The 27,925-nt window shown below is 43.4% G+C and overlaps 1 protein-coding gene across 1 annotated transcript; it reads left to right on the forward strand.

The window, feature by feature from the left end:
* The first annotated feature begins 2,967 nt into the window (after positions 1 to 2,967).
* On the forward strand, positions 2,968 to 27,884 carry adgrg2a (adhesion G protein-coupled receptor G2a). The gene is made up of 33 exons (XM_077012690.1): positions 2,968 to 3,219; positions 5,695 to 5,801; positions 9,323 to 9,922; positions 11,448 to 11,504; positions 11,724 to 11,804; positions 14,676 to 14,726; positions 14,844 to 14,920; positions 15,018 to 15,128; positions 15,231 to 15,268; positions 15,381 to 15,508; positions 15,670 to 15,781; positions 15,917 to 15,978; positions 16,118 to 16,162; positions 16,252 to 16,319; positions 16,402 to 16,445; positions 16,733 to 16,775; positions 16,964 to 16,998; positions 17,194 to 17,321; positions 17,407 to 17,539; positions 17,737 to 22,841; positions 22,956 to 23,178; positions 23,393 to 23,549; positions 23,801 to 23,953; positions 24,067 to 24,186; positions 24,260 to 24,299; positions 24,480 to 24,589; positions 25,205 to 25,329; positions 25,572 to 25,843; positions 26,347 to 26,446; positions 26,534 to 26,817; positions 27,015 to 27,116; positions 27,314 to 27,409; positions 27,541 to 27,884. Exons 2-33 carry the CDS (start codon positions 5,699 to 5,701, stop codon positions 27,645 to 27,647), a joined length of 8,910 nt encoding a protein of 2,969 aa, XP_076868805.1. The 5' UTR covers positions 2,968 to 3,219; positions 5,695 to 5,698; the 3' UTR covers positions 27,648 to 27,884.
* Positions 27,885 to 27,925: the final 41 nt, after the last annotated feature.

Below are 27,925 nucleotides of genomic sequence, written 5' to 3' on the forward strand. Positions count from 1 at the left end.
TGTGTGTATGAAGAACCGAATTTTGGGCTCTATATGTATATATTTCCAAGTAATGCTTAGGCTGCATTGCACTGAACAATAAGAAACTACAAATTTTGAAACCTTAATATCAAATATGCTTTTCCAAATATAACTCTAAACAAACCATATCCTAACTGTACCTCTTACCAGATTAACATCTAACCCTAACCTGTTGTGAGCATAAATAATCAATACATGGCTGCATAATGTATCAAGGTCAGTGTGAAAGAACACTTCTGAAATATGCAAAACCAAGCAAGTCACGTGGTCCTTACAGAGGAATCCAAAAACTGCTGACCACACAAGGCCAAGGCGAATCTTCTTGAGAGCAGGTGTTTGGATAATCACAAGGTATTGGATTATCACAGGAGGTTGTACTCTTCAAAAGGACATTTTTTTAGACAAAAGGACAGATTGAGCAGACACATGTTGATGGAGAAAAGCATTCCCTCTGCGGTGTTCTTCCAATGAATGACGTTCATCACAGACTCTGGCCATGCTGACCTAAATTTCTCTGTACATTTACATTTACATGTACGTTGTGACTAGGGGAGACAGAATGGAAGAGATAGAGGTTAAAGAGGAAAGAGCAAAACAGTCAAACTTCCTGCTTGCTTCAACATTCCAGGAAGGCACTTCTTAGCCCACTGGTCTGAGCTGTTCCAAAACCTTGTGAGCAAACCCCTGTGGTCCTAACACTTCCACTGCCATGGCCGACTGTAACAACATACCAACACCCGTGGAATGTCTACAACTACTGAGCAGCAAACAGGTAGCTACTTATCAAATATGAGGACACCTTTATTCAAATCAATAATTTAATAGAAATACCACACCACTGCAACCAAGGTGTGATGTGTCGCATATGTGATGTATCATGGATGAAGAAGAATGCATGTTAAGCATCACATGTGCTCAGTAAAAATAACATTCTCTTGATCTTAGTGTGCTGTCACAATGCAATTTGTCTCTCCTCAATATCAAATTTGTCACTTTAGCAATTCAGCAAAAAAAAATAATGTTAGCAAAGCTGTACAATTTTACAGCTTTCACGCTGTCAAATACATCTTGAACAAAAAGGGTCAGTGTAAGATGGCAATTAATTTGTGGGAATGACCAGATACGAAATAAAATAATAATTTGTCTCAAAACAAAAATGAGACATGCCCTAATTTACATATGCAACAGTGAAAGAGAATATGCATTTGCATGACCAGTAGCACATTTACATGACCAGCAGGACATGCAGCGGTTAAATAGTTAATTTACATTCTAGCTCATTCTTAAAATTTCTCCAAAGAGTTAAGGCCAGAGAGAGGGAGAAATGCTAAATGGGTCTGCACACCTCTGCAATCTACCTATTCTGATCCAGCATAAGTCCACACAACAAGTATCACATCAAATTCATCCAGTCCAAATCCTCAGTGCTAACACTCTGCCCCAGACAATTTGCAGTGCAACACTGCCTCTCCTCTGGAAACCTCACACACACACCCCGAGGAAGTGGGCCTGCAATACTCAGCAGCACAAACCCAAATCCTCCTTGCATCATCCACAGGTTTAAACCGAGCCCTTTATCCACCTGGCCTGGGGCAGGGGTCTCAGTTCTGAAGTGGATGTCTCATTCTCAGACTGCCCTACTTGGAACGAATCTGGAGAAAGACCAGCAAACACTGAGCGTGAGCCCTGCAGACTCTGGGGTCATTCCGGAATGTAGCTGACTTCACACACACACACACACACACACACACACACACACACACACACACACACACACACACACACACACACACACACACACACTAACTTAAATAAAAGAGTAGTATTACTGCAGTTAAAAGAGGTTGATCACACTCATAACTTCCCAGCATTTGTGTAACAGCTAGCGGCTTTGTTGAGCTCATCAAGTGTGCATATTTTAACAATCTACCAATCACATGTCTTATAATTGGATAGAATTAAAGAAATCACTTACAGCAAATTCAGATCAGATATAAGAAAATCACGCTAATCTTTTAATTTTACATGCTTTAGTTTTAAAACAAATGCACTTTAATACTGAGCCTTTTAAAGGTTGTTTACAGATGATACACTGGGCCAGGGCCGGAGTGGGACACTTTTTCAGCCCGGGAGTTTCATGCCCAAATCCGGCCCAAAATTATTTTTCCCTCCCAATCGGCCCAAACTAGAGATTGACATGAGCCGGCCCATCGGGAATCCTCCCGAACCTCCCGATTAGCCACTCCGGCTCTGCACTGGGCTATTTCTGCCTTAATGGAAGTGAAGGGTTCATGTGTTTCTCACAAGCCTGAGGCTGGACAAGGACGGACAATCCAAACATCCTTGCAGGAGGGCAGGAGGGTAAGAGGGCTGTGGTGTGTCCAGGACACACGTGGTCTGTCCAGGACACATGTGGCCTCCCATCCTGGTCTCTGGGGTGTGTGAAAGGACCAGATGATGCCTCAACCTCTTAATCCCATCAAGACCCACCCAGCACCCCAGCACCTCAGCACCCCTCCCTGCCCAGCACTGCGGTGTAACCGTGGTGATATGGAGATGGGGAGTGTGTAGAACACCGTGAGTAACTGGACTCAGTCAGCTCTCAAAGAACCATAATTAAAATCTCCATCAAAATCTCCATCATTGCTTATAATAATTTTAAACCAATATACCAATATATTTTATCCAGTTTCTGGATGATAAACTGTATTTCTAGGTCTAGTATAATAATAATAATAATAATAATAATAATAATAATAATAATAATAATAATAGTTATTATTATTGTCGTTGTTCTTGTTATTATTGCTATTATTTTATGTTTATTTATTTATTTATTTATTTTTTTAAGGTGAAATTTCAGTTTAAAAAAAAAACCTTTTAGGAAGGGTGTGTCACCTTCTTGTATGTCTAATATATCCAGCACAATAACAGGAGTGTCACAGCTACTGCTCCTCGTTACGAGTCAGATTTCAACTTTCATTCTGCTTTTTCATTCCGCAGAGAGAAGACGAGAGTTTTTGTTATTGGAGCTGCTTTTCATTGTCTTTTGACAAAGTGTGCAACATCTCAGGACACGGTACTGATCGGACATATCCTGGACGCTTATGAGAGTCTGCTGGCTCTGTTTGGCGCGGAACGTGCCGACAGTTCTCCCGTCATAGGATGTCCGCGCGCACCACGGATCGGCGGCACCAGGTGAGCACGAGGGTATATATATATATATAAGAACATTTTACAGTGTCCCACCGCTTTTGCAACTGCTTATTTCTGACACAACAAATGTGTTTGTTATCTGTATATGCATTTGCATCTTTTAAAAACAATATCTAAAATTACGCCAATATGTTAATTAGCTACTTAAAGTAGCCTAACTTATCTTGATTAACCTAAAGGCTAAGAGTTCCATTTATGAAAAATTAGGAAACTAGAAAACCATGAAATATAGGTAACTAGAAACCATTTTTTCCACGCTTACAAATTATGTCAGGTGTTCGATTTCTCTGATGCGCAATCTCATGATTATATCTGAAATTCCCCCAGACTCGTTTTTTTCGTGCCTCAATATTTTTCTTTGGAACTCAACAGCCAATGAAACTGCAGATCGGTTATCTGTGGTAACTAATGTCTTGATCAACGAATGGTCGTTGCAACGCTAAAAACAACCAAAGGCTTCGCATTCCTCCTGCACTGTGTGGGAACGCTACCACGTAAATATTCCATGAGCTGTAAATGCCTGCAGGAAGTGTTACAGTTCACATTGTTCACGAGGCTCAGATTGAAATGATGCTTGTTTCTCTTGGCCTTCGTATAGGCCTACTTCAGAGTGTCAGGCAATTAGGTACTTCAATAATGCTGGTCTACCAGTTCAGCACATTTCACTCAAACAATGCACTCGCAATTCAAGTCCAACCAGCTCACAATCTAAAAATGACTATAACAGTAGGGTGCATCATTCTCTGTGGTTCAACATACTATCTTCCAGTAGTTAGAAATGCCTGTCTTTATAAATTATTATAAGCATGCTTTATAAAGTATGTTTGTCTCGATATGGTACTGTATGGTACTCTATATGGTACTCTATTGGTACTGTATGGTACTCTATATGGTGTTTATAAGCTACATCTGTCTTGTAGGCACAAATGAAGAGGTATATGGCCCATTTTTTGGCATGCACAGTTCATCAGACATTAATGCTGAAGCTCACTAGTACCTGACCCTTATCCCTGTCCATCAACTTGACCCTTGACCCTGGTCCATTAATAGAATCTGACCCTTAGACCCTGATTGTCCTCTAGCACCTGAATGTTGAATCATTAAATGAAGTTATTTTCACAGCAGTCTTACTTACATGGTAGTGGCCTACACTCATGCAGGATACCCAACACTCACTCCAGATGGGAAAATACAGGTTAAAGGTTCATTAAACACATACAGGTTGTGACTTCGAGATACATGTTCTGACGACCTTGTCTCGGGAGTGGAGGGGGAGGGCCCTTACAAATATTACTGGTGAAATGAAAATGCATAAAAATTATACATAATATAGAAAGGTTGTTAAAACCTAAACTGATTGAGAGGAATTTGGAAATGTGCAGTCCGAGCATTAAAGTACACAAAGTCATCTTTATTTGTCTTCATTACTATAATACGGATGGCAATATTTTTTATTTTCTGTCATCATAAAGATGCATCTGTGTCAGCTCCCTTTCTGACATGCTTGTGATCTGGAGTATGAGGCTGTTGGGATGGGTTGTACTCTCAAAAATGTGGAATGTAGGCTATTATTTTGGAAAATTGCCATTTTCATTCTACTGATTTGTTAATGTTTTCCCAGCACAAGCACACCAGACCAGTGCGTTGACCTAGCTGCTATTTGCTGACCACATTAGTGTTTAGTGTGAGCACAACAGTTCCAGAATACAATATCAAATGGCTTTAAACAGCAAAGCTTTTGAAAACAGTCCTGTAAGATGACTTTGTTTTATTAATAAAACATTAACAAACTTTTAATCATATTCCCAAAAGGTCCAAAAATGTGTTATATTTTATAACTTGGATTTTAACTCAGAGAGCAAGGAAAGGAGATAATTCCTGCATTATTCTCACATGACAGGGGAATAACAGAGTGTCTGCAGTATTACCACATAACAAGGCAGAAAAAAATGATAAGAATTGCTTGTCGCAATTTCTGTTTGTCACACTTTAGAGGTTGACATGGTGTCTGTCACAGTACAGAGGTTGTTGTGCTATTTGTCACATTATAAAGGTTGTCGTGGTGTTTGTCACACTATTGAGGTTGTCATGGTGTTTCACACATGGCTCGTAAAATTATATCTTTCATATCATGGCAGCCACCATAAAACTAGACCCATGTTCACTCAAAGGTGTCTATTCCGAACATGACCACTCCTTTCATTCGAATATCTTTCATCCCATGGGTGTAGCACAGAACTAAAAGATTTGGAAACATTTTAATATTACTATTAAAATACTAATAATATAATATTTAATATAAACACTGCATATAATAACACAAACTGCATGGAATGGCATAGAACAATCTGGAATTGTATAGAATCATTTGGAATGGTAGAGAACTATTTAGAATGCTATGGAACCATTTCGCATGCAGTAGAAAAGTAATTACAAATGAAAATTGCTCTCTTGCAGAAGGATGCCTCAGAATCACCCAGAGCACCTGACCAGACGAGTGAGGTCTACCCTTCACGTCCGACATCTGCTCTACTTATGGGTCTTCATTCCTCTTGTTCATCAAGGTACAAAGAAAACGTGAACACAGATCTGCAAACCAGGAGCGTTAGAAAGAGTCTCATTCAAATCATAATTATATGAGTGAATGAATAAAGTTCTATTTACATAGCGCCTTTCAAAGTACTCAAAGTACTCAAAGTACTCCAATCACATGCCAGTGAAAGGCAGCAGACGGTTTCCCGCAGTGTACTCTCAGCTGGAAACCCAAGGCCCCTGGGGCACTGAATTGGGTGCAGGGAGGGGAGAGAAGACCACACACACACACACACACACACACACACACACACACACACACACACACACACACACACACACACACACACACACACACACACACACACACACACACACACACACACACACACACACAATTTATATGGGATACTCAGTTAGCATAATTATGTTTGGGGATAATAGTAATCATTATCATCATCATCATCATCACCCTCAACATAATCTCAATCTAGTTATAGCTGTGCCTACTTGGGGAGACAGCAAAGGCACCAGGCAGTAACTCAAGGCAGTAGTCTAACTTATAAGTAACATTAAGCATGTAGTAGTTTCTCAGAATTGTTATTTGAGAAACTACTATTATTATTTTGTTATCTCTTATTGTACTCTTATTTTGGATAAGATAATAATGTACAGTCTCAGAGATATTTAGAGTTGCTTGTATTGGACTGAAGCGGTGACCCAGATTGAAGGCACACACACCTTCAAGGCTCACAGGGATGGAATAAGAGGTGTGACATAATGAGTTTCTCACATCTACATGTGTGGCCATGAACTCACTTCTGCAGGTCCTCTGACAGAGGGCATGCAGGACACCATGGAACCTGCTTCTGGATCAAGGACATTGTCCAAACAACGTCTCAAATCAGATGCGCCAATCAAGCCTGTTGCCCCTGAGTATTGTTACCATAGTGACACAGTGTGACCCACCAGTAGGTCTTGGCTTTGATCCCCAGTGATCCCCGTGAACGGTGGTGTGGTGTTAAGACAAGACAGACCTGGACAAAAACTCTCTGGGTTCCCTGCTGGGAGCTAATCCTGCTAACAATACACTGGTTTAACTGCTTTAATATCACTCCTTAGGAGTCAGTCAAGTGCCTTTAAAATGAAAATAGGTTTTAGTCACAAGGACTAAGAGGGCAATAGAATGAATAGGGCATGTTCAGCTGCAGTCAGCAGTCACTACGGGGCACTTTGCCAGGACAGTAAGCATACATTAACTACACAGTATGTTGCTTTCACATGTGTAGTTAATGCAAAGGCAGGCCAGGGGTGTCTAGCTCAGGGCTTCAGTGGGGAGTATGCAGAGCAGAAGTGGAAGAGAACCCAGACTGAGCAGCTTGAGAGAGAGAGAGAGAGAGAGAGAGAGAGAGAGAGAGAGAGAGAGAGAGAGAGAGAGAGAGAGAGAGAGAGAGAGAGAGAGAGAGAGAGAGAGATGTAGTTCAGTGTAGTTTCTGGAAGCTGTGTGCAGCTTGGTTTTGGTCACTACAGGAAGTGGTGATTGTTAGATAACTGATTTATCTTCGGTAATTGAGGGTAGAATAAGATACTCTGATATAGGTGAATGTGGGGCATCTGAAATGAGAGAGAGGGATTGGGTAAAAGAGACAGGAATGAGAAGAAGAGTGCAGGGAGAGACAGGAATGAGATGAAGAGTATAGGGAGTGACAGGAACGAGATAAAGAGTACAGGGAGAGACAGGAAAAAGATGAAGAGTACAGGGAGAGACAGGAATGAGAAGAAGAGTACAGGGAGAGAGGAATGAGACATGAATGAGATGATGAGTACAGGGAGAGACAGGAATGAGACAGGAAGGAGATGATGAGGACAGGGAGAGACAGGACTGAGACAGGAATGAGATGATGAGTACAGGGAGAGACAGGAATGAGAAGATGAGTACAGGGAGAGACAGGAATAAGATGAAGAGTACAGGGAGGGATAGGAAGAATGCAAAAGCTAAATACATCATGAGAGAGATCCTTTGGACAAATGCTGAAATCGATCTGTTGATCCACAGTGAGTGTGTTGTCTAAATGTAGCAAACCCACAGCGGTTAGACATTTCTGTACTTTAATGTAAGATTCATGAGCAGAGGCCACAGTTAGGGCTACAGGGGTCTGAGAACCGTTTACATCCACAGTCCTACAGGGAGCTAACAGCACCACACTGACCCAGGTCAGATGACAGACACAAGGCTAGACTTAAACTGCAGAGGGTGTGTGTGTGTGTGTGTGTGTGTGTGTGTGTGTGTGTGTGTGTGTGTGTGTGTGTGTGTGTGTGTGTGTGCAAGTGGAGTGTGTGTATGTGAGAGAGAATGTGTATATGAGAGAGACATAGGGACAGAATGAGAAGTGGTGTTTTTGAGGTGGTGAGAAACATAGAGAGAGAAAATTGTGTGTGTGTATGAGATAGAGATAGAAATAGAGAGAGAGAGAGAGAGAGAGAGAGAGAGTGGAGGGCAAGAGAGATAGAGTATAAGACAGAGGGCTGGAATGAGAGGTGAGAGGTGGTGTTTTTAGGTGGCGAGAGAGACAGGTAGGGGGTGATCTGCACACAGACCATATAACCCACCCTTATTATCAAGACCATCATGGAGACTTAAAGGTAGCATTCTAGGTCAGGCTTAGTATGCTGTGTCTTTGTTCTGTGAGAATATGAAACTGCACCTGTTTTTGACCTGATCCATGACGCCACAGAGAACAAGCACAAGATAGACCTGTGGCAGCATTCCAGAAGAGATGTACGCACACACGTACATTATGTTTTTTAAGCTGTCACTCAATGCTGAGGTAATTCTCTGAGGGACGATATCCGGGCCAGCCTGTTTGGGGGTTTCAGGGTGTCCTTTGTAATCACCAAAATACACCAACGCAAGTGCATTTTGAGAAGAATGCAGCTCAAATCTGACTATTGCAGTTGACAGTGGAATTACAGACAGATCAGACAGAAGCTGTATCTTGGACGCAAGACAACCCCCCCCCCACGCCCCCCCCCCCCCCCCCCCCCCCCCCCCCCCCCCCCCCCCCCCCCCCCCCCCCCCCCCCCATTCAACGGCCTGGAGGGAGAAGCCTGTTCTTAGCTGCTGCTGTCAATACCTGGTTCGGTGTGATGGCTTCTGGGTATCTGGGCCTGCTGCTGTGGTTCTATGGGAAGGGTGTGATGAATGCAGAAACACGTGCATGAGATGCGGTGACACCAACAGCATGTGATTCACACCAAAATTGGTGCAGGAAGGAAATACATGTTTCACAATGACCATGATGCCAGTCGACAGATAAACACACACACATTCCAGCGGGCCTTTAATGTTATCAACGCCCGCTGGTATTTTAACAGCACGAGGACGTGAGATCAGGAAGCATGCCGATGTCACTGATTTGATATTGAAAATAAATTTCCACTCACACTCACATACCTCCTCTTTTATTTTCCTGTCGGTTTCTACCCATCTGTCTCACTTCTGTCCCAACTCCTCTTCCTTCTTCTCCTATGTCTCCTCCTTGCCTTGCTGCAGCCCACGGCTACTTCCTGGATAATTCCAAGGCGGTCCTGCAGGGCTGCTCAGACCACTGGACCCTGCGGGACCTGGCCCACGTGCCCGTCCTTTCCCGGATGACGGTGTGCGTGGATGTGCGCGTGCTCACACCAGGCAGGTGGACGGCCTTCAGCTACACGTCACCGCGCCTGCCGTCCTACGAGCTGGCTCTTCAGGGCGACCAGGGCGCGCTACACGTCTGGATTCGGGGCGAGCGGCACCGTCTCCCCGTCCAGCTGCCGCTGTTCTCCTGGCATCAACTGTGTCTGCGACGAGGTTCCCTGCTAGACTCCTTCAGCCTGGAGGTGAACGGCAGCACCGAGGCCCTGGAGACCACGGCCACCGTAGGCTCCTTGTCCGGAGGCGGGACCCTGATACTAGGCTGCCAGCCGTGGGAGGCCCCACCGGGGGCCACGCCGGGGGCCACACCGGCCACCGTGGAGCTCTACATGTTCCGCATGTGGGGGGACGGGAGGCCGCACGAGCCCTGCGAAGACGGTGCGCTGGCCGGATGGGACTCGAACCTGTGGAGTGTCTCGCGTGCGCAGGCCGTGGTGCGGGACGATGCCCTGCAGTGCGGTAAGTGGCCGATTTCTGTTGGACAATCACGGTTAAGATTTTGACAGGTCAGGATGAGAGAGAGGCTCAGAGCAGAGGGAATGTTCAGTTTGTGGTAACGCTGTTGTGACTGTGTCAGGTACAGTTTGGAGCTTGGTCTTGTTTTAATGATGACAATGCATAACAATATCAAAATGTGATTAATTATGACAAACTAGATCCAACAAAATATATAATAACTGTATATATACACTTTTTACAAAATTATTGTTCTGTGCTGATGTCACTACTCCTATACTGGTCTTCTCTCTCAGGTCAGCCAGGGTTTTTCTGTTTCTATGGCCATACTGTGGTCACTGAGCCTGTACTTGGATCTGTCTGTGCTGTGAATCTCTGATGATAGAGATATAGATCCATAACTTAAGAGTTTGATATTGTCCCAGCGGAACATACAGGCGTCCTTGCTGTGTTTGATACGTTGGTAACTGATCAGACTGTGGTCAGCAGTGCTGGCCAGAGGGGCCTGGATTTCAGAGAACGTTCCTTCATGAATTTCAGTGGAGCCTAGTTCTGTCCTGCATGCATTAGTTGCTGTTTTTCTGTGACCTTTTAGAAAGTTTCAGCAAAATTCTGCATGCGGACAGTCTGTGGGATGTAGTCGTGGTTACTGAGTAGACTTTATGCCTCATCTCATTGAGTGATACTGGGTGGACCTCACTTCCATACTGGCACCGTAAGAATATCATACATCCAGCAAAATACTTTTTTGGGATGTCTATATTTTAGCAAAACATTTTATTTGCGATATCTACAGTATATTCTGCAGAGGTGTCAATTCCAGGTTCAGAAAGTAAAAGTCCTCACCAGGATTTTGAGGACTTTTACTTTCTGAACCTGGAATTGCCACCTCTGAATTCTGTTCTATATTCCCTGGTTGTCAGGCCATAACTATAATGTAATGGAGGGTCCAAATGATTGTTTTCCTCAGTCCTAGCTCTCTTTTGGAAAATTACAACTTTGGTGTTGGTTTTCTGAAAGATTACAACTGTGGGATCAGGTGTGGGATTCCAAATGGAATCAAAGGCTTTGAGAATTAACAAAGCTTGCAAATAATTAATTTTGTTGTGGATATGCTGTTCGACTAAGATGTGTAGGGTCTAAATATGGTCTGTAAATATGATTAGGTTTGATTTGAATAATGATTTGAACATTAATTTGAATAATGGCAGCAGTACAGTGCAGAGAACCTAGAGGGCGCTCTGGAAACACGCGTATGCTGTCTCTGTCTATCTCTGTCATGCTCTAAAAATGCTTCTACTTTCCTTCCTCCGAAGCACATTATGCTCAATTACACATTCTCTACATTACTGGCATGAAGCAGCACAAATGATACTGGCATGCTCTCCATGGTGCCATGTGTTTTGTGCTTTAGACTATTTTAGTTTGTTCTTTTTCCTTCCAATGTTTTCATCCATTTCCCAGAATGCCATGTTTGCCATGGTAGTGATGTCTGATCTTTTTGTCCCTGTGCATGGCTTTCCTGTAGGCACACCCAGCTCCTCGGTCCACAAACTGATGAAACGCTCCAGCAACACCTCGGGGGGTGAGTGCAGTGATATCTGAAATGTGTGTGTGTGTGTGTGTGTGTGTGTGTGTGTGTGTGTGTGTGTGTGTGTGTGTGTGTGTGTGTGTGTGTGTGTGTGTGTGATTCTCTTCATGTAACATTCATTTAGTATTTCCAACCTTCTGTAGGTTTTATGTTGTATTGAACATGGTATGTTAACCATACACTTTTGTGTTCCCACCACAACTACCACTGCAGCCAACACACCTCTGGCCTCCCCTTTGACAGAAAGCAGCTCTGCATTCCTGCAGACAACTACATCTAAGGCTTTATTCACAGGTAACCTCAGGGTCTTTGAACAGGAAAAACTAGCCTGTGTCTTTTTGCTTTACCATAATATCACCATTTTGGCAGATACCAGGTCTTCTTCCTCATTAGCTGCCTCTGCAGCGCACTACCAGTAATTCCCTGTAGGGGGAATTCTTTGACTTGGCTGGGTTTTGGCTGTATTGCAATACCGCAATAGAAACTCGTTGTAATAGTAGCTAAGGATACAGAGGTAAATATACAAAGGCTATGCAAATTAAATGGAGTAATCTACAGTGTTCACACATTACACAAACACAGAGAAGCAGAGAGAAAGAGACAGAGAGATGGAGAGGGAGAGAAAGAAAGAGACAGAGAGAGAGAAATGAGAGATGAGAGAGAGAAATGGAGAGTAAGAGGCAGAGAGAGAAAGAGATGGGGAGAGAGAATGATACACTATATTGCCAAAAGTATTCACTCACCTTCCTTGACTCACATATGAGCTTAAGTGATATCCCATTTCTAATCCATAGGGTTCAATATGACGTTGGTCTACCCTTTGCAGCTAGAACAGCTTCAACTCTTCTGGGGAGGCTGTCCAGAACTTTTAGGAGTGTGTTTATGGGGATTTTTGACCATTCTCCTAGAAGCGCATTTGTGAGGTCACATACTGATGTTGGACGAGAAGGCCTGGCTCTTAGTCTCTCACTCTAATTCATCCCAAAGGTGTTCTGTCGGGTTGAGGTCAGGACTCTGTGCAGGCCAGTCAAGTTCAACCACACCAGACTCTGCCAACCATGTCTTTATGGACCTTGCTTTGTGCACTGGTGCACATTCATGTTGGAAGAGGAAGGGGCCAGCTCCAAAGTTGGGAGCTTGGAATTGTCCGAAATGTCTTGGTATGCTGAAGCATTCAGAGTTCCTTTCACTGGAACTAAGGGGCCAAGCCCAGCTCCTGAAAAACAACCTTACACCATAATCCCCCCTCCATTAAACTTTTCACTTGGTACAATGCAATCAGACAAGTACCGTTCTCCTGGCAACCGCCAAACCCAGACTCATCCATCAGATTGCTAGATGGAGAAGTACAATTCATCAAGTACCCGTCGCTGCAGAAGCAAAAGTCCAGGGGGTGGAGCTGGATTTAGATCCAACTCCTCCCACCGTCCATAGTTTCTTTTGCTCGGTCCAGGGGGCGGAGCTGGATCTAATCCAACTCCTCCTACCGGCCATATCTTTTTGTTAGTTTAAATTCATCACATTTCAATAGGTCGTTATGCCAACACGTGTCGCTTATGTTTTCCGACCAGGAAATATAAATCCAATAAATTCACCCTTAAGACTTTTACCATTTAAAGATCAAAATGTTCTTTAAATGTTATTTATATAACACAATACACATTTGTTTAAGTTTTCAAAACCATGATATGCATCTATAGCTGGATGGAAAAATATAAATAGCATTATATTAGTTGTTGTGAAGTTTTTCAGTGAACTGGTTAATGAGGATTATGGCCGTTACATGCACGTACTACTGAATAACAATCCCCTTCGAAGTGTCCATGCGGTACCGAACAACACAACCATTACAAATTTTAAGTAACTACAGCAAACACTAATTAATTTAACAGTTTATGTCCAATATGAAGAACACAACATACATAAGTATTTAATACATCTGTATTCTGTTTAGCTAACCGCTCGTCTTCTAACATTAGTTTTTACCGTCACTTACTTAGACACCTAGATTAGATAAACTTAACAGTGGTTGTTGGAGCAAAGAGAAACAGTCAGATTTAGTATAAATCACCAAAGGAAACTAGTTACTAGCATTAGCAAGATGAAAATTGGTTTATTATGAACTTACTTTCACATTCGTGATTGTTCACAAATGAACGGCAAGTGAGTAAATAAGAATAGCAATTTAGGATGGCAACAGTGATTTGGAATGACTGATCTGATACAACTCCTCCTGCGTAGTGCAATTTCTTCCGACCAATGAAAACACGACGGTGGGAGGAGTTGGATCTAGATCCAGCTCCACCCCCTGGACTTTTGCTTCTGCAGTGAGGGGTATCTCCAATTCATCACTCCACTGCTATAGAGTTCAGTGGCGGCATGCTTTACACCACTACATCCAATGCTTTGCATTGTATGGCCTGGATGCAGCTGCTCAACCATTGAAACCCATTCCATGAAGCTCTCTACGCACTGTTCTTGAGCTCAACTGAAGGCCACATGAAGTTTGGATGTCTGTAGTGATTGACTCTGAAGAAAGTTGGCGACCTCTTCGCACTATGCGCTTCAGCATCCACTGACCCCGATCTGTCAGTTTACGTGTCCTACAGCTGAGTTGCTGTCATTCCCAAACACTTTCATTTTCTTATAATACAGATGACATGTGGAATATTTAGGAGTGAGGACATTTCATGACTGTATTTGTTGCACAGGTGGCATCCTATCACAGTTCCACACTGGAATTCCCTGAGCTCCTGAGATCGACTCATTCTTTCAGAAATGTTTGTAAAACAGTCTGTATGCCTAGGTGCTTAATTTTATACACCTGTGGCCATGGAAGTGATTGGAACACCTTATTTCGATAGTTTGGATGGGTGAGCGAATACTTTTGGCAATATAGTGTATATATAGAGAGAAAGAGAGAGAGAGATGGAGAGAAAGAGATAGATAGTCCAAGGAAGAGATGATGACCATTTCACTTATCTCTGAGTTCTATACTTAATTTGAGCATTATTACGTTTTAAACTGAGTAAATCCCTTAAACCGAGTTAAACCCTTGAGATAAATAACAAATAAAGAGCAAACATATGTCACATGAATCATCCTAACTAGAAACAGAAAGACAAACGTGTCTTTTTAAAGTGCTTTATTCTCTCTTTATGCCAGACACAGCGGTGATGGTACAGTGCAACTTCTCCCACTTCTGTTCCAGCACAAGTAAGCAGTTTAAAGCCAGCAATTACATACCTGTAGAGCCGAGTGGCAAAGATAGCTCATCATACATCCGTCTGTCTGTCTGTTTGTCTATATATCCATCTATCTATCTATGTATAGCATCCCACTATTGGATGTTGGTGAGTGTTGAGGTGTCGTCAGGAGCCAATAAAAGCGAGCAGGATGTCCAGGCCTGGGTCTGTACACACACACATTCTCATTTGTTCACATATCGCCTTTCTTTGTGAGTGCACTTGGTGTGGCCTCTGTGTTTACCACGCTTCTCCTTGTCAGTTCTCGGGGGTGTTCGGCGGGTGTGATCTGGGTGCAGTGCCAGGCGCATATTCAGATGACACGTCTGGAGCTTCTGGCTCATGCCAAAATAACTCCACGGGCAAATTCCAGGTACCTGTTGCTGACACCAAGCAAAAAAAGAAACCCAACAGAAAACGGATACCGCACGACACAAATCTGACACAACCTGACACACTTTTTTGTTAATTACAGACCATAAATGTGGACTGTGAAGTTAAGGAGGATTTCAAGTAAGTTTCAAATACAAAAAGCAATATAAATCAACCAGGTTTCAAACAATCATACCTGTCTAAGTAAGTGCTACGTGTGCTAACCACGTCACTGTTTCTCCCTCTACCACAGCCAGACCAAGTGCAACGTGTTGCTTGGGGGCAGCCAGAGTGTAGATTCTTGCTCCATCACTCAACTCCTCCAGGGGAGCAGAGACCACTCCTTATCCGCTCAGCTGCTGGGGAGTGTGCACAGTGTAGGTGCGTCAGACCTGACCTTAGACTCTTACTCCTAATGAATAAGTCACGAGGTCAACGTTTATGAAGAGATCAGTCACCTACCAATCATACACAGCCACGACGGGGGTTGAGCAAGACACTGATTAGTCACTGCTACAGGGCTTGGTGATTTGTCTCTGTAGGAAAGGACTCCTGCCTCGGTGACCTGTCCCCTGGAGATGGATTTGTGCAGTGCAACTCTTCCATGTCGATTCAGGAGGTCTGCGATGTAGAGGGACCTGTCAGCATCACCTGGTATGACACAAAAGCTCCTGCCTCAACCCTATAAGCATTTACACTCTTCATCCTGTTCAGATAGGAACCTGACCTTGACCTTGACCTTTACATTTACTGTAAATCACCCGCAATCAGTAAACTTTTCTTTGCCAGCTCATACGAGGATAGATTCATCCCGCAAGGTCCAGCGGAGGACGTGGAGCAGGACTGCAGCAGTGAGTATTAAGCACCAGCCCCAGTGGCACCCCTCACCGCAAAGGATGCTGGGAAACGGCGTCCACTCAATTAATTAAAGCTTAGATCGTGTATTCTTGATGGTCTGTACTCTGAACACAGCACATCCTCGTTTCTCAGATCAGGAGCAGTACTGTGACCGTGGTGCTTTCTGTAAAGACTCAGGTGAGCGCCCCCTTGAGGACTTCCGCTTTTGCTTGTTCGTAAATGTGTGCGATTCTCATCCTGACTGTATTTTCCCATCTGTGGTTTAGGCGCAGTTTATGGCATTAAACTGAATATCAGTAGCCCCGATGCAACGTTCACAGACATCAGGAGTATTGTGAGTACACATGGGTGGTGTGCATGATGTGGGGAGAACAGATGCAGTAGCGCTTTATGTCCCGTCTTCCTTCACCCACCAGGTCACACAGCTGGGTTCTCCGTGCAACATGACCATCGTTCCACAGTGTGTATCACAGCCGACAGCACAAAAAGACAAACAGACACGCAGACACGTAGACACGTAGACACGCAGACACGCAGACACGTAGACACGCAGACACGCAGACACGCAGACACGTAGACACGCAGACACGCAGACACGCAGACACACAGACACGCAGACACTCAGACACACAGCACAAAGGCACTCAGACACGCCGACACTCAGACACTCAGGCGTGCAGTGTGTTCTTTATGTACATTACTTTACAAGTTCCAAGCATTATAACATGTAATCTCCCATCCACACAGGTCTCTATGTGATAATATTTCCATGGTGTTCAATCACTATCAGGTAAATATCTCTATTGTATAATCGTGTATATATTGTATAATCATTTTTGTATATATTGTATAATCATATACATGTATATATTGTATAATCATTTTTATTGTATAAAAATGTAGTCTTTCTACACTTTTGATTTATCCCTTATTGTGTCTGTATGGTTTCTATATGGACCTGTGTTTGTTTGGGTGTAGGGGGTCAACATACAATGTTATGGCAACGCAGCAAGGTAACCCCTTAATCTTCCCCGGCCTTGTATACTAGTATCTATGTTTTCCCTGTCTAAAACAGAGATGACTCTCTCTCCCATTCTCTCCCACTCTCTCTCTCTCTCTCTCTCTCTCTCTCTCTCTCTCTCTCTCCTGCTCTCTGTCTTACTGTCTGCCTGTCTCTCTCTCTGCCTGTGTGTCTTCCTGATCACCAGGCTGTACAGCTGTATGGTGGCTCTGCGCTTTGCCCAGCCCCTGGACACATGCACCGTGGGCAAGGCGCTCACAGCCCTGCTCCAGTCCGGCTCAGCCGTGTCTTACGATGGACTCGTCTCTAGAGTCGGTGGGTGTTCAGCCTGGTTCAGCAACTCTCAGCAGCGTGAGAGATGTGAGCGCTCGGTGTGATTTTCGCTCCGTCCTCTGTCCAGCTCTGTGTGGTTCGCCCAGCGGCACCGTGTCCGATCTCTTCAACTCCACGCTCACTTGGGTGACGGCAGACCTCGACGCCCAGCAGATCTGTGGAATATCAGATTTCCCCTCCCTCACGAGTCCCTTCACGTGGTACGTGCGTCCTCAACTACTGCTGCATGCTTGATGTGCCACTTGATTTACTGGGGCCACACCGGGGTCACACAGGGGTCACACAGGGGTCACACAGGGGTCACACAGGGGTCTTGTGATCTGCAAATGCACTTTTCACACCATATGTCCAAATAACTTCGCAAGGACTTTAAATGGGAAACTCTGCCTTTCCACAGTGGCAAAGGGGAGGTGCTGGCTGTGCTTCTGAATGAGAACTGTATTGGCGAGCCTTTCCCCACCGGCCTCCATCCAAGCCAGACCACACCCACAGTACCCAGGACAGCTTCTCCCATGCAGGCCAACTCAACGTTAGCCTCCACCCCTCCTGCAGAGATGAGCTCTGTGAGCCCAGATCCAAGCAGCTCCTACACTCTGCTGAATAACACCTTTGGCCCTGTAGTAAAACCTGTCAATACAACTGCTACAGTGTCCAGTTCCACGGAGCATCCACTCAACAGTACTCTCACATTACACAACGCCACACTTTCATTAGCTAACATTACAGATACGACAAGGACCTCACTCACATACTCATCACTGAACATATCACTCAACACAACTGACAGGCAGCTCAGCACAACAGTACTGACCAACACCACACAGGCCCCCACAGGACCACAACCAGCCTCTGCACAATTTAATACAACAGAGTCAAATGTTACACAAAACAACAATTTAACAGAATTTAATACAGCAATCGTTCCTGTGAACACAACACTGCTCAATATCACCTTTTCTCAAAATACCACACACAATAACACCACTGTGTTGCCTTTAACAGAATTTAATACAACATTTGTTCCTTTGAACACAACACCGATCAATCTCACCTTCTCTCAAAACACCACACACAATAACACCACTCTGTTGCCTTTAACAGAATTTAATACAACATTCATTCCACCTAACACAACACTGATCGATCTCACCTTCTCTCAAAACACCACACACAATAACACCACTATGTTGCCTTTCAACTTAACAGAATTGAACACAACAGTCATTCTACCTAACACAACACCGATCAATCTCACCTTTTCTCAAAACACCACATACAATAACACCACTATGTTGCCTTTAACAGAATTTAATACAACAGTCATTCCACCTAACACAACACCGATCAATCTCACCTTCTCTCAAAACACCACACACAATAACACCACTATGTTGCCTTTAACAAAATTTAATACAACAGTCATTCCACCTAACACAACACTGATCGATCTCACCTTTTCTCAAAACACCACACACAATAACACCACTATGATGCCTTTCAACTTAACAGAATTGAACACAACAGTCATTCTACCTAACACAACACCGATCAATCTCACCTTTTCTCAAAACACCACACACAATAACACCACTATGTTGCCTTTCAACTTAACAGAATTGAACACAACAGTCATTCTACCTAACACAACACCGATCAATCTCACCTTCTCTCAAAACACCACACACAATAACACCACTATGTTGGCTTTAACAGAATTTAATACAACAGTCATTCTACCTAACACAACACTGATCGATCTCACCTTTTCTCAAAACACCACACACAATAACACCACTATGTTGCCTTTAACAGAATTTAATACAACATTCATTCCTTTGAACACAACACTGATCGATCTCACCTTGTCTCAAAACACCACACACAATAACACCACTATGTTGCTTTTAACAAAATTTAATACAACATTGATTCCTTTGAACACAACACCGATCAATGTCACATTTTCTCAAAACACCACATACAATAACACCACTATGTTGCCTTTCAACTTTACAGAATTGAACACAACAGTCATTCCACCTAACACAACACCGATCAATCTCACCTTCTCTCAAAACACCACACACAATAACACCACTATGTTGCCTTTCAACTTAACAGAATTGAACACAACAGTCATTCTACCTAACGTAACACCGATCAATCTCACCTCCTCTCAAAACACCACACACAATAACACCACTATGTTGCCTTTCAACTTAACAGAATTGAACACAACAGTCATTCTACCTAACACAACACCGATCAATCTCACCTTTTCTCAAAACACCACATACAATAACACCACTATGTTGCCTTTCAACTTTACAGAATTGAACACAACAGTCATTCTACCTAACACAACACCGATCAATCTCACCTCCTCTCAAAACACCACAAACAATAACACCACTATGTTGCCTTTAACAAAATTTAATACAACAGTCATTCCACCTAACACAACACTGATCGATCTCACCTTTTCTCAAAACACCACACACAATAACACCACTATGTTGCCTTTCAACTTAACAGAATTGAACACAACAGTCATTCTACCTAACACAACACCGATCAATCTCACCTTTTCTCAAAACACCACATACAATAACACCAGTATGTTGCATTTAACAGAATTTAATACAACAGTCATTCCACCTAACACAACACCGATCAATCTCACCTTCTCTCAAAACACCACACACAATAACACCACTATGTTGCCTTTAACAAAATTTAATACAACAGTCATTCCACCTAACACAACACTGATCGATCTCACCTTTTCTCAAAACACCACACACAATAACACCACTATGTTGCCTTTCAACTTAACAGAATTGAACACAACAGTCATTCTACCTAACACAACACCGATCAATCTCACCTTTTCTCAAAACACCACACACAATAACACCACTATGTTGCCTTTTAACTTAACAGAATTGAACACAACAGTCATTCTACCTAACACAACACCGATCAATCTCACCTTCTCTCAAAACACCACACACAATAACACCACTATGTTGCCTTTCAACTTAACAAAATTGAACACAACAGTCATTCTACCTAACACAACATCGATCAATCTCACCTTTTCTCAAAACACCACACACAATAACACCACTATGTTGCCTTTAACAGAATTTAATACAACAGTCATTCCACCTAACACAACACCGATCAATCTCACCTTCTCTCAAAACACCACACTCAATAACACCACTATGTTGCCTTTAACGGAATTGAATACAACATTCGTTCCTTTGAACAGAACACTGCTCAATTTCACCTTTTCTCAAAACACCACACACAATAACACCACTATGTTGCCTTTCAACTTAACAGAATTGAACACAACAGTCATTCTACCTAACACAACACAGATCAATCTCACCTTCTCTCAAAATACCACACACAATAACACCACTATGTTGCCTTTAACAGAATTTAATACAACAGTCATTCCACCTAATACAACACCGATCAATCTCACCTTCTCTCAAAACACCACACACAATAACACCACTATGTTGCCTTTAACAGAATTTAATACAACATTCGTTCCTTTGAACACAACACTGCTCAATATCACCTTTTCTCAAAACACCACACACAATAACACCAGTATGTTGCCTTTAACAGAATTTAATACAACATTCGTTCCTTTGAACACAACACGGATCAATCTCACCTTTTCTCCAAACACCACACACAATAACACCACTATGTTGCCTTTAACAGAATTTAATACAACATTTGTTCCTTTGAACACAACACGGATCAATCTCACCTTTTCTCCAAACACCACACACAATAACACCACTATGTTGCCTTTAACAGAATTTAATACAACAGTCATTCCACCTAATACAACACCGATCAATCTCACCTTCTCTCAAAACACCACACACAATAACACCACTATGTTGCCTTTAACAGAATTTAATACAACATTCGTTCCTTTGAACACAACACTGCTCAATATCACCTTTTCTCAAAACACCACACACAATAACACCAGTATGTTGCCTTTAACAGAATTTAATACAACATTCGTTCCTTTGAACACAACACGGATCAATCTCACCTTTTCTCCAAACACCACACACAATAACACCACTATGTTGCCTTTAACAGAATTTAATACAACATTCGTTCCTTTGAACACAACACGGATCAATCTCACCTTTTCTCCAAACACCACACACAATAACACCACTATGTTGCCTTTAACAGAATTTAATACAACAGTCATTTCACCTAACACAACACTGATCGATCTTACCTTTTCTCCAAACACCACACACAATAACACCACTATGTTGCCTTTCAACTTAACAGAATTGAATACAACAGTCATTCCACCTAACACAACACCAATCAATCTCACCTTCTTTCAAAACACCACACACAATAACACCACTATGTTGCCTTTAACAGAATTTAATACAACATTCGTTCCTTTGAACACAACACCGATCAATCTCACCTTCTCTCAAAACACCACACACAATAACACCACTATGTTGCCTTTAACAGAATTTAATACAACATTCATTCCACCTAACACAACACCGATCAATCTCACCTTCTCTCAAAACACCACACACAATAACACCACTATGTTGCCTTTAACAGAATTTAATACAACATTCGTTCCTTTGAACACAACACCGATCAATCTCACCTTCTCTCAAAACACCACACACAATAACACCACTATGTTGCCTTTAACAGAATTTAATACAACATTCATTCCACCTAACACAACACCGATCAATCTCACCTTCTTTCAAAACACCACACACAATAACACCACTATGTTGCCTTTAACAGAATTTAATACAACATTCGTTCCTTTGAACACAACACCGATCAATCTCACCTTCTCTCAAAACACCACACACAATAACACCACTATGTTGCCTTTAACAGAATTTAATACAACATTCTTTCATTTGAACACAACACTGATCAATACAAATGTGTCTCAAAACACCACAACACCTTTTATATCAAATGCCTCACTCAGCACTATTGAATTTAATGCCTCAACTCCTCATCCCACAACATCTGGTCCCATCGCACTAGTTAATGTCACTGCTGTGTCCTTAACCACAAACTACACTGGCAGAACTCTTAACATAACACAAATGCAAAATGGTACATTGGACAAAGGTTTTATGCAAAACATCACATCAAATACCGCCACGCTAAACACAACAAACTCCATCAATGCTACGGACAAGGAAGGTTCTCTCCCCTTCAACATGACCTCAAGTCCTCTGGCCAGCAATATCACCAGAGCCACTGCATTGAACAGTACCACGTCCAGACCAGATACCACAGAGAATCAGTTCAACAGCTCTAGAGAACCTCAGATAAGCCCTCAGACCACAGTGACCAACAGGACGGAGCCGACAACAAGCACAGCATCGCCGTCTAGTGTTCACACTACAGTGCAGAGGACCACAACTGGCACAAGCACGACCACAGGTGAGATCACAGAGCTGCTGTGGATTTTTTAAAGAATTTTCACACACCCAGCCAGCATTCGTCATGTTTAAAAGTCAAAGCTTAAACACTCCGTTCTATGTTTTTGTACTACAGTGAACATGACAACTGTGAACCTGGAGTTCATAGTCAACCATCTCCTGAACAAGACCGAGAATGTGGCCGTCCTGAACTCCTCCCAGGTACAGCAGATGGTCAGGGATTTGGAGGACGTGCTGTCCGCACCCAACATCAGCTACTCCATGGCCAAAAACATCCTGACCGTCATCGACAACCTGCTTAACTGCTCCACAAGTGTTCTGGCCTCCTCATCCAACCGGTGAGACTCCTCCTCCAAATGTTAAGACTCCTCCTCCAACTGGTGAGACTCCTCCTCCGACTGGTACTAGAGAGTTGCCAGCACGCCTTTGTGGAGAGGTGAAGATGGTGCCAGGTTACGTGTAGAAATGTGTAGGAATAAGGACAAAAAGAAAATGTTAAAAGAGAACTTTAATAAAAAGAGACCTTGAATTACTCTACATTGTTTTTGATAGCTTGATCCGCGCTGTGGATACCCTGGGAATGAAATTGGTTCTTCAGGACACACCACAAAAAATCTCTTTGGGATCAGTTGCCCTAGTAGTGACAAAAATCGATGGCACCAACTTTCCTGGAATGTTATTCTCAGTGATGAATCCATCTGATCTATTGGTGAAGTAGATTCTTGATTCTTACACAACCCACTCAGTCTTTATGGTCAGTTAAGCTACATACGGTCTATGAGAAGCAATCTTTATACACCACAATCTAAAGGGGAATATTGTCTTCGTGCTGTGTTTTGTGTGTGTGTGTGTGTGTGTGTGTGTGTGTGTGTGTGTGTGTGTGTGTGTGTGTGTGTGTGTGTGTGTGTGTGTGTGTGTGTGTGTGTGTGCGTGTGTGTGTGTGTGTGTGTGGGTTTCCAGGTGAATGCCAGGAGGAGGAGGTCTGTGATGAGTTCTTCAGCCCGATCTTACGTCTCTCTCCCTGCGTCTGTCCTGGACAGCCTTTCCCCACAGACACAGACCCAGGCCTCCAGGGTCTTCTTCACCTACTTCCAGAAGGGCACCCTGTTTAATGTACAGAAAACCATAAAAACACTAATAGCCAATTATCATGAGTAATTCTGCAACAATGACTCATGTTCATAAGTCCCATGACTTATTTAATTCATAAATATGCGTCACTGCAGGACACAAAAAACAGCCTGGAGCTGAGCACTCCAGTGGTGGGGGCGAGCGTGGCTAACCTGTCCATCAGAGGGCTGAAGGACAACGTGCAGATCACTCTGCAGAACAGGAGGAACATAACCGTGAGTGTCTGCTCGCTCGTGGTGTCTCACTGTGTTCTCGCCACCTTTCTCAATACCGTCTCCTCTCTCATAGGGAAACCAAACCTGTGTTTTCTGGGATTTTGGACAAAACGGTAAGATATCTGCTTCCACTTCACTTTAAAGAACGGAATAGTTTTAAACCCTTGAAAAGTGCATGCGGCTCCAAAATAGACCAATCGCTAAACCTCCTGATTATGCTAACTAGGTTAATTATGTTAACGTTTGTTCTGATCAGATGGGGTTGTAATTTCAATGCAATTTGTGAATTTTAGGTGGATTAGGTGGCTGGAACAGCAGCGGCTGCTATGTGGTCCAGAACGTCAGCACGGCAAACGAGACTGTATGCAGCTGTAATCACCTGACCAGCTTTGCTGTGCTGCTGGTGAGTGCACGCATATTCAAAATGCCTCTCTGTGAGGACGGCCTAAGGTAGCCACACTGCCCCAGACTCAAACCCAGATCTCCCAGAAGGTAAATGTGACCTCTGACCCTGCTTGACCTTCTTGAGTTCAATCCCCATGGCGTCATCCTCCCCTTTGGAGTGACGGTCTCCATCACACTACCTTCAGCCTCCGTCACACTCTCGCATGCAGACGTACCTGCAGAAATAACCAAGGCCCTGAGCAAGAATTTTACAAAGCCTCATACAATGGAAAGCATGAAGGCCTTCTGTTAATATGACAGGCCTTTATGTACGCGATAAACACTTTTAAGCAACCATTTTTAGCTGATGGTTGCTTAAAAAAGAAACAGTGGTTAGACAGGTCTGGGTGTGAACACGATACGTATACTGCTTTCCACGCACAAATGAGTGACACACCTTTCTTGATGTCAACCGACCTTGGGTGTCTTGAAAGGCGCTATATAAACTGAACGTTCATTCATTCATTCATTCATTCAATATCACTTTTTTTTGTCATTCTTTGGTTCAAGCCGGAGAGTGCAGCTGTGTGACTGGGTGTGATATAATGACTGGGTTTGATCTGTTTGTGTAAAGGACATCTCCAGAGACGTGATAACTGACAGTGTGCAGGACATGATCCTCACCTTCATCACTTACATCGGCTGCGGCATCTCCGCCATCTTCCTCTCTGTCACTCTGCTCACCTATCTGGCCTTTGAGTGAGTCATGCAGTAACACCATATTCTTTTCAGAATTGCCAAAGTAAAAAAAAAAAAACAAACCAAATTATTATTACAATTAGTGTAAAAACAACTTAGACCAACAGAACAACTAGTAATATTCTATATAATTATATGATACAGTAATGCTTCCAAAACAGCACAGCGGATTAGCAGAAGTGCTTCAGTCTAGGGAGCTTTGAGCTTCTAGTACTCACTCATGTTTCCTTCTGTCCACTCAGCAAAATCCGCAGGGACTTTCCGTCCAAGATCTTGATCAACCTGTGCTTCGCTCTTCTATTGCTCAACCTGGTCTTCCTACTGGACGCCTGGCTGGCCCTCTACCAGGACGCCGTGGGCCTCTGCATCTCCACGGCGTTCTTCTTGCACTACTTCCTGCTGGCCTCGTTCACGTGGATGGGTCTGGAGGCTCTGCATCTCTACCTGGCCATCGTCAAGGTCTTCAACAACAACACGTCCCGATACATGCTCAAGTTTGCGCTGGTTGGATGGGGTGAGTTTGTGTTGTGTGGAGGGGGTGGATTTGAGTTGAGTGGAAGGGGGTGAGTTTGTTTTGAGTGGAAGGGGTGGATTTGAGTTGAGTGGAAGGGGGTGAGTTTGTTTTGAGTGGAAGGGGGTGAGTTTGTTTTGAGTGAATGGGGTGAGTTTGTGTTGAGTGGAGGGGGTGGGTTTGAGTTGAGTGGAAGGGGGTGAGTTTGTTTTGAGTGGATGGGGTGAGTTTGTTTTGAGTGGAGGGGGTGGGTTTGAGTTGAGTGGAAGGGGTGAGTTTGTGTTGAGTGGAGGGGGTGGGTTTGAGTTGAGTGGAAGGGGTGAGTTTGTGTTGAGTTGAAAGGGTCTTCTCTTTCAACTCCAACACAGCTGAACAAATTCATTAAGAACAAGGCTTACCTGGTGCAGGTGTCTCAGCAGCTAGCTTAGAGTAGCATAACTGGGGCTCTGAGTCACTAGCGATCAGGTTGTTTATTTCAGATGTGTCAGTTGTGTCATGAATTTCAGGTATACCATTACTGGTGGTCATCATTGTGATTGCGGTGAACAAAGACAACTATGGCCTCATCACCTACGGGAAGTTTGCAAATGGCACCACGGATGATTTGTAAGTCAGAGGATGAATAATAAAAGCACTGATAGAGTTTTTCTCTGCTATTTAAGAACGAAACCATTTATGAACGCTTCCCTCTAGCTGTTGGCTGAAGAACGACATCGCCTTCTACGTGGCGGTGGTGGCCTACTTTTGCGTGATCTTTGTCTCCAACCTGGTCACGTTTGTGATGGTCATGGTGCAGCTGAGACGCATCAAACGTCAGAACCCGCACAACAGCCAGTATCGCAGCAGGGTGCAAGACCTGCGCAGTGTGGCCGGCCTGACGGTGCTGCTGGGCCTCACCTGGGGCTTCGCCTTCTTCGCCTGGGGCCCCGTCAACCTGGCCTTCATGTACCTCTTCTGTATCTTCAACGCGCTGCAGGGTAAGGAGCTCCTCAATGTCTGAGAAACAGGAGAAAAACAAACACAACAAACACATGTCGTCCTAATGGACCGTCACATATAGACAGGCAAAAAAGATGATGCAAAAAGATTGAAAGAGCTCATGCATTTGGTTTGGCACTTGGTTTGTGCAGCACAAATGTAATGTTTGTGTGCTCTGTCTCTGTTTCTGTCAAAGGGTTTTTCATCTTCGTGTTCCACTGTGCTGTCAAAGAGAACGTGCGGAGACAATGGCGTACCTACCTGTGCTGTGGCAGGTTGAGACTAGCCGAAAACTCAGGTACATCACCACACGTTCCTTCACCAACCAACGAAATCTTGCCGACTGGAAGTCTTAACCATCTCGTTTTCTGACCTATTCTATTGCAAAGTCAGTTGTTATGGCATTTTTAAAGCTATTATGCACAAAAGGCAGATGCAGTGCTATTTTCAGCCACTTTCTGGTGCATTTCTGGAGCCTTCCATTTCTGTCTGCAGACTGGAGCCGGACCGCTACTAACACGAAGAAAACCTCCTTGGCTACAGCCACCCAGAGCACGTCGAGGAGCTCCTCCCTGACCACCAGCATCGCCAGTGTGTTGCACTCACATACTCCAAACCCCAGCAAATATCTCAGTTTAGACTATCAGATGTGAGGCTAACAATTGCCAGAGTGCCATGTTCTAATGAATAAGAATAATCTGCAGTTTATCTTCTCATTCTAGACTCCCCCACAGAGGAGAGCGTCTTCACAGCTTCGGATGATTCCAGTGGTGATGTTATTCTCAACGAGATCTCCAACCAGGAAAGAGCTCCTTTCAGACCATTGTGATGAAGCTTTAAATGTGTTCAGCAGGAAAAACCACCATAGACCATTTCACTGTACACACTTGACTGATGTATGCCTGGGTTCCTATAAAAAGTGACCAGTTGTCTTTGGACACCAACAACAGAAATGTTTAAAAATGTATATTGTATAGATACTTTGTAATGCTTGCTATAAACTTCTTATCTTGGGATATCGGTGATCAAACCAGTTACTGTTTGTTTTTTTTAAGATAATGGACAGTTCAAGGAGGAAAACTGGCCGCATGTGGGGCCTGAGTTTGC

This window comes from Brachyhypopomus gauderio, chromosome 7 (genome assembly GCF_052324685.1).
Source record: "Brachyhypopomus gauderio isolate BG-103 chromosome 7, BGAUD_0.2, whole genome shotgun sequence".
In the NCBI taxonomy this organism is placed as follows: domain Eukaryota; kingdom Metazoa; phylum Chordata; class Actinopteri; order Gymnotiformes; family Hypopomidae; genus Brachyhypopomus; species Brachyhypopomus gauderio.

What these genes read in the sequence shown, in the direction of transcription:
- adgrg2a (XM_077012690.1), top strand. Translation starts at nt 5,699, where the DNA reads ATGCCTCAGAATCACCCAGAGCACCTGACCAGACGAGTGAGGTCTACC. An exon ending in CATTCCTCTTGTTCATCAAG is followed by an intron (nt 5,802 to 9,322) that starts GTACAAAGAAAA and finishes GCCTTGCTGCAG; the next exon opens with CCCACGGCTACTTCCTGGAT. An exon ending in TGGCACAAGCACGACCACAG is followed by an intron (nt 22,842 to 22,955) that starts GTGAGATCACAG and finishes TTTGTACTACAG; the next exon opens with TGAACATGACAACTGTGAAC.